This window comes from Conger conger, chromosome 9 (assembly GCF_963514075.1).
Source record: "Conger conger chromosome 9, fConCon1.1, whole genome shotgun sequence".
In the NCBI taxonomy this organism is placed as follows: domain Eukaryota; kingdom Metazoa; phylum Chordata; class Actinopteri; order Anguilliformes; family Congridae; genus Conger; species Conger conger.
Genome location: NC_083768.1, coordinates 14,488,613 through 14,496,796, shown reverse-complemented (window position 1 = coordinate 14,496,796; position 8,184 = coordinate 14,488,613). Strand labels below are relative to the sequence as shown.

Genomic DNA, 8,184 nt, shown 5'->3' with positions numbered 1-8,184 from the left:
CACCCCCCGTCTGTGACCTGTTGAAGCTTGCTTCAATGTGTTCACATTCTGACATTGCTCCTTTACGTACAGTCCCCTCCAAAAGTATTGAAATAACAAGGCCAATTCCTTTGTTTTTGCATACACTTAAGACAATTGAGTTTGAGATCAAAAGATGTACATGAAAGTACAAGACAGATTTTAATTTCAGCTTTTATTTCTTGGTATTTTATCTAGGTTTGTTACAAAACTTAGAGCATATCAGCTTTTGAATCAAAACACCAAATTTTAGTATTGGAACATGACTGGCAGGTTTCTTGTTGACCTGATGTGACCTGTTAGATTGATTGGTTAAAGAATGAATAGTTCTGAATGGCTACTGTTGGTTTTAGCCTTGGGTTTTGCCTGTGAAGATGGCATTTGTGTTAGAAAAGATAAACCAACATGAAGACCAGAGAGCTGTCTCTGCTATATTTTGTTGAGTTTCACAGCATGGCATGTCTTGTTCTTGCGGCCAGTCCCGCAAAATGACATATTCATGTAGACTAAAATAGGGTAGGTAACCTGTTATTTTTCCACAGCGGTGCCTCTTTTACTGCTGTCCTGTATGCGTGAGGGCCTGAATCTCAGCTGATGAATTCCATCACAGAGGGACGTGGAGAAGACACAGTAAAGGTAAGTCTTATTTAAAGTCCGCTTTAGGATTACTTTCCGAAGATTTTTTTTCATTCTATTGGGGTTGAGATAAAAAGATGAAACACGAGACAAAAATTCAGAATTTGTGTTAAACTTCGTAGAATATAGCACCTTTGGTATCCGACTAAGGAGGCCAATTAAAAGTCTGATTGAGACTGTTCCCTTAAACAGCTACCACACCACAGTCTGTGTCAGAAATGACTTATTTTTCCATTGCATTGTGTACTGGAGGTGGAGAAGCATTTGTTCCAATCACCTGGATTTGCTAATCAGCTAATTCTTCAACCAGGAGTTCCTCAACCAGGAACTACTTTAATTAGTAAATGTGGAATAAGGTGGAATAAATGCAAAGACTTTTACTTTCTGACCCCTGGACTTTCTACCTTTGAGTGTATGCATAACAAAAGTGCTTTTGTAAGATGAAGGACTGTTCTTTACTATTGGCAGGTTCAACAGTCCACTCCTGCTTTGTGCCTTCAGGTACGACCCGGAAGCGGAAGGGGGGACCGTTAGGGTCAGCGTCCCTATCCTTGGCCGAGACGGGCAGGGCTGTGTGGGAGCTGCAGACGATCTGGTTCGGGTTGGTGAGTGTGGGGCAATTATCATTGACGTCCTCTACCACCAAGAGAATCGTCCCAATGGCGGTTTTTGCTGGGATATCTAATCCATCCATCCATCCATTATCTGAACCCGCTTATCCCGATCAGGGTTGCAGGGGGCTGGAGCCTATCCCAGCATACATTGGGCGAAAGGCAGGAATATACCCTGGACAGGTCGCCAGTCTATCGCAGGGCACACACACCATTCACTCACACACTCACACACTCATACCTACGGGCAATTTAGACTCTCCAATCAGCCTAACGTGCATGTCTTTGGACTGTGGGAGGAAACCGGAGTACCCGGAGGAAACCCACGCAGACACGGGGAGAACATGCAAACTCCGCACAGAGAGGCCCCGGCCGACGGGGATTCGAACCCAGGACCTCCTTGCTGTGAGGCGGCAGTGCTACCCACTGCACCATCCGTGCTGCCTGGGATATCTAATTTAGACCAAAAAAAAAGTTTAATGCCTGTCTGTGTTTATGATTTAAATTATTTCTCTCAGTTATTTGTTATGTTGTCTTTTCTTAAATGTGAATGTTAACATGTAACTGTCACCAGACATGGTGTTTTGACCAAAATGAATTTTGAAATGCTGGGCATAATGTGTATAATTGTAATTCCTGCAACTGTTTGTTTCCTTTTTGAGATTATGTGATGAATGCATTTACAATGTAGGCCGACTTAGAAACGTACCATTTTTCTGGCATATTATCTTTACTGTGTAATTTCCATTAATCACGTACTCGGATTCCCGATCTGGTATTTGGTTTAGTTTAATCTCAAATAAACTAAACTTCATCAATTATCAGCCAGTTGGCTGGGTCATTTAATTTGGCATACCGAAGGAAATAAAAAGAGTGATTGGTAACATGGAAAAGAATCAACAGCGTAGCTGAAGGGCACTGAAGAACGTGTTTAATTGACAAAAAATCTCTGTGTCCTGGCATGCAGGGTTTCATGTTCAGATACATATTATTTTTTACATCAGATCTAAACAGTCATTTCATTCTCTCTTGTCCTAATAGGTGATGACACTAATGTTCTCTTGCATTGTAAATTGCTCTGGATTAATAATGTAATCGAAAGTAATGTCTACTTTATGTAGAATCCACGTGGTCACCGGTCATGGCCCCTCACCAGACACCTTTCAAATGTGTGAGTGTATTATCACTGTTATGTTTCCAGTCTATGTTAGGAAATGCTTTGCACAAACCAGACGTTTTTAGCAGTCACTAGGGTGTCTCCATCGATGGCTGCATAAGTGTTGATGACGGTGTGTGTGGACACCACCTTGCTGTTCTCAGAGACGGAGATTACTTTTGTTGCTGGAATGAACATGGGCCCCTTGTTCTTCACTTTTATCTTGATGGAGTAGATGGAGTCGCCTGGTGCCAAGACAACGCTTGAGTGGAAGGCTGCTTTGTTGTGCACGGCAACCTTGAGGTTGACCTCTTTCATCTTTTCATAATCGAGGGACGTAATGACAAAATGATAATCATGTTACATTTCATTACACTACATTACCCCCCCCCCCAAAAAAAAGAAAAAACCTCCCCACATTCCCATCTCTAAATATTTACATATTACCCTTTCAACACCCCAGAGATCCTGAGAATATGTACATTATGACAACTTTCTTTATTATTTTTGAAAAATACTATTTTTAAAAAATACTATAAGTATTGAAAAGTATTTAATAAATAGTCTGATACCATGTACTATTGCATTTATAGCACAATGGAATAGTGGTATAGTACAGTACTGAAAATGTCCAGCATGTTAAGTGCTCATATTACGTAACTGCAGAAGTGCCGAATGACTGTCAGGTGTCCATTGCCTGCCAGGTGGTAGAGTTTCACATCCATACAAGTAGGTGTGTTCTGCTGTCCTGGTCAAATTCCCACAAAACTAACTCTCTAAATTTGACCACGTAACCATCCTCCGTATCTGACTACACTTTCTACACTGGTCCATGCCTTCTCTACCTACATTAATATCTCTGGTCATCAGAGCAAAAAATATACAGTGCTCTCCAAAAGTATTGGAGCAGCATGTCCAATTCCTTTTTTTTTCAATCCACTGAATACAGTACTGTGCAAAGGTTTTAGGCAGGTGTGAAAAAAATTCTGCAAAATAACAATGCTTTTAAAAATAGAAATGTTCATAGTTAATTTTTATCAATTAACAAATAGCATGAACAAGAGAAGTGAATGAAGAGAAGAAAAATCTAAATCAAATCAATATTTGGTGTGACCGCCCTTTGCCTTCAAAACAGCATCAAACATACAGCCAACATACTTTGTTGTGTTGGCAGTGTGTTTTGGGTCATCGTCTTGCTGCATTATGAAGTTCCTGCAAATTAGTTTGGACGCATTTCCCTGTAAGTTTGCAGACAGAATGTTTTTGTCGACTTCTGAATTCATCTTGCTGCTAATGTCTTCAATAAAGATTAGTGAGCTCACTCCAGAAGCAGTCATGCAAGCACAAGCCATGACACTTCCACCATCGTGTTTCACAGATGAGCTCATATATTTTGGATCATGAGCAGATTCCTTCTTTCTCCAAACGTTGGCCTTTCCACTGTGGAAAAAAAACTTTTCCCCAAACTTTTGTGGCTCATCTCTGTACTTCTTCGCAAATTGTTATCTTGCAATGGCTCTGATTGTTCCCCCCCTCTTTCCAAAGCAGGCAAAACCCAATGCTAAAACCAAGGGTAGACATTCAAAAATATTTATTGTTTAAACAATCAATCTAACAGGACACATCTGGGCAATAAGAAACACATGTTCCAATACTTTTGCTCACCTAAAAATGGGGTGGTCTGATACAAAAGGTGATATGTTCTACGTTGTTTAACAAATTTAGATACAAATACCCGGAAATAAAAGCTGAAATTAAACATCTGTCATATCATGTACATGTTTTGACCTCAAACTCAATTGTCTTCTGTGTATAGCAAAAACAAAGGAATTGACCTTGCTGTTCCAATACTTTTTGAGGCGACTGTATTTTCAAATTTGGTCTTACCTGGATCACTGTTACAACTCCCTCGTTGGTCTTTTCGTCTGTTGTGATTGCGAAGTAGCCTGCTTCGTTTCCTGAAATGATCGAGAAAACTGTGTGCCAGTTGTCGGTGTTTATTAAGTTGAGGTCCTTGGCTTTGATGCGTAGCAGCTCCACTTTGGTTGTGTTCTCCATAACACTTTGCTCGTACTGCAAGAGCACAAAGAAAGCATTTTGCTGGCCCAAATCTTCATAGCATTTCACTAGAATGTCTTACAGCACTTAAAAACAATAGGTGTACTCTATGGAAACGGGACTTATTATTTACGTGAGATTTATCCAGTGTGGGAACATTGTCATTGACATCCAGGATGTTGATAGTAACAGTTCCTGTACCAGTTCTGCAACCCTTCTCCCTTCATGTCAGTGCCTTTATCTTTCAACAAATAGGAAGAATGCCTCTGTAAATAAAACAAGTGTAAATCGATAAATGAACAAATAAGTTCAATATGTAGTCCTGAAGAATGCACAGGGGTCCTTACAGTGTAGCTACCCGCAGCTGAACCACTTGTAACTGATTCGTTACGACTGAAGTTTAGGACTGCCAATAATTTTGGATTTGAGGTCTTGTGGAGCCTTTCTGCTAGGCGAATCAAATCAGGAAGTAAGTCGTGAAGACCTGTCCATGTATATTCATGAGCAATTTTCTTTAATATAAAAATGTACATATAAAATTTATTTTTTAGGGTTGTAGGGAACTTTACATAAGTTTGCCTCTCTGTAGACCCCCCATGTTGACACAGGGTCAGCAAGGTTTGATGAAAAGACAGTGCTCATCAATACTGGACTATTGATCTCTTTATTGCGCTGCCTCAGCACAATTCTGCCACCTCAGTGGAATGCTCCCAAAACTGTTGAGTTGACATAGTACTGTATATGCTGTTTTCCCAGTGTTATATATAGTGTTATAGCTAGTGTTGTAGGAAACAGTTGGGTGTCATTGGTGGTGTGGTACACTGGGTGCTGAATAAAAATCTTGAAATACCATGTAGAAATAAACCACAGGTGTAAGTAAGTAAGTAAGTAGCCAGCAGTAGAGTGCTTTGTTGGATGTAAATCTCGCCCGTTTCCTTGATGGAGAACATGGATCTGCCACCTGGGATCTGTTCCAGGATACTGTAGGTTACCTGACCGTTGGCAGTCTGTGAATCATCACCGTCTTTGGCATTAATTTTCATCACACATGTGTCTGTAATTTCCACAGAGAGATAAACCAAGTCATCATTGCAGCTGCTGCAGTAGCTAGTTAGTGTCGCTTTTATCCTTTGCTCTGGGTACAGTGAAACACAGTGAGCTACTTCAAAGATTTGTGTTGGAATTAAATCAACTCCTAATTAATTCTGTTTTGTGATTCAAGCCTTTTTTTGGTGGCTTGGTGGTGTGTGTTGAATCATGATTAATCGCATATTTAATCACATGTTGAAAGTGTCATGTTTTTGGAGCCCAATCATGGTTCCTCCAGAAAGACCTTTATCCAGGAGTGGGGTAATTAATTTACAGCTGTAAAAATTATGTTGGTTCACTCCTGTACTTGAGCACAGTACAATCTTTAGGATAGATTAGCAGTCTGCAGCTGTAGTTGGTGTATGTCTGATCAAGACATTATTTAACCAATTAAACAATTAAGAGCAGAAGACACAAAATCCTAAAGCGGATCGGCCCTTGCTGTGCACCCCTGATCTCAGGCAAAACTAACACTATATTAAGTATAAGTATGTCAACTAATATTATATCATCTATTTTTTCTAACCCCCTACCAGGCTGATTATACTGCAGGAGATACAACCTCTAAGGCAGATATGAAAGCACTTCTAAGTACACCACTAAAGTCTTTAAACAAAGCTTTATAATTAATCACATGCGTTAACATGATTACAATTTTTTGACAGGCATCGTTTTAACATTTTATTAACGTGATTGAAAAGTGATTATTCTTAATGAACAATGTGAACAGTGTAGTATAAAGTAGCTTAGACTGGATATTTGGTTAACTTGAACTAATGCTTTTTGTGATTTTGCGTCTACACTCAATGGTCTGAGAATGTTTTTGGTCATGTCTGGCTCTGTTCCTTATATTAATCAGATTAATGCACTAATATTTATCGTTTAAACTGTAAGGTGCACTGGAATCTGGCATCTGCTAAATGAATGCACTAAAATGTCATTTCATATTTCAAATTCCATAGGCTTATTTTGCCACCACAGATGTTTGCCTTGGCCAGATCATCTAATATTTCAGTTTCAAGAAGATTCCCACAGAAACATGAGCCCTGATTGAAACTTATTGATAAAATGTAACTAATAATTGAAAAAATAATTCAATAATAACATACACAAATTAGTCATGATGTAGCCCTATGGGAATTTCCTAAACTCATTGTATTATTATTTTGTTTATTTTCTTTTAAAACGTGTTTTTAATAATCTAAAAAATGTTTAAATACTGTTTACATGCGTTAAAAAATGTGTTAGTTAAAATTCACTTCCTTGGAGTGAGGCCCAATCAGCAGTCAGGGTGAGAGTTCAGGGGGGAAGCAGAAAGACGCGAGAGAGAGAAAAAACGGGAGTAGAGGAGAGACAAGACGGGAGAGCGTGCACTGGTATGCATAAGTTTATAGTTTGTATAACACCAATGTATTGTGATATTGTAGTGAATGTGTTTAGACGAACGGACAGTGAGTCTTTTAACAACATTCTACAGTGATACAGCGGTGTTATAACGTGTTTGATATCGAAAACTCCGACAGAGTTTAGGACGCGGATACATGCTAGTTAGCCCGACGTAGCGTGCCGTTGGGGGATCCAAGGACTTTGTATAAGAGTAGCCAGCCCGGTCACTCCTTCACACCTCGTCTCCAAGATCTCCGTGGACCGAACACAATTGAGGAGGACCGCAGTGACGACGTCTCCACACACAGCGCCGCCGACATTGCGTTGCTATCGCGGTGAGGAGGACAACCAGCGCAAGTTTGTTTTGTTTTCTCTCGCTTCGCTTTGGGTGCGAAGCAGCCATTTTGTTTGAGGCTTCACCGAACGCTAGCATCGATACAGGCCTGCATCTCTGGTTGCGTACCCAATGCTATTGCATTTAGGTTATATATTTGCCGGCGTAGTTTTAGGTTTGAAACTGTTGTTTAAATATTTTGACTGAACTGTGTTTTGAGGGAATGCATAGCTGTTAAAGAACTGAAAAGCAAGCCATTCATTTGTGTATCTGTTATATTTCCATGTGTATATTTGTATATATCATATTTTTCAAGTAAATATTTTAAACTTGATTCTCTTGGATATTTGCCTGTCTGTGGGTAGCTTATTTGATACTGAGAGTAAGCTAGTGGAAAGGTTTACAGTAGCCTGCATTTAGTGAATTATTTAATCTAGCAGTCACTTGATTGGAACTTTGCATTAAGTTAACAGCTTATGGTAGGTATTCTTAGTGTAATGTGAATAGGTGTAAAGGTCAATAAGTAAGTAATAATTAAGTAATTTCATTAGAGCATTGATTAACACTAGAGAGAGTGATCTCGCTATATTGGAATCCGGGGAGCGCACTCCACACTAATAGCCAGACACGCTAGGGGGCGCTGCAATTAGTAATGAGTAACTTTTTGAATAACACACCTGACTGGCTTAATTCACTGACAGCTCCTTCTTGTTTTTTGTCAAATACTGGATCGTTGTCATTTTGGTCTTCTACGACGATACATACAATAATGGGTGTCTGCTGTTGCACCATTCTCAAACTTTGCCATACCCTTAAGCTGGAAAGAGAAGAAATGCAACTTGGGTTATCAGCAGTGTTTATATTTTTACTTAAACTCGATGTATATAATGAGCACT

The 8,184-nt window shown here is 39.6% G+C and overlaps 1 protein-coding gene across 1 annotated transcript; it reads right to left on the bottom strand.

Annotated features, from left to right (window-relative positions):
- Positions 1 to 2,472: 2,472 nt before the first annotated feature.
- Positions 2,473 to 7,274, bottom strand: LOC133137556 (desmoglein-2-like protein). Its single transcript, XM_061255888.1, is given in 5 exon segments — positions 2,473 to 2,796; positions 4,318 to 4,494; positions 4,613 to 4,694; positions 4,696 to 4,720; positions 7,193 to 7,274. Coding segments are annotated over 5 exon segments (690 nt in total).
- Positions 7,275 to 8,184: the final 910 nt, after the last annotated feature.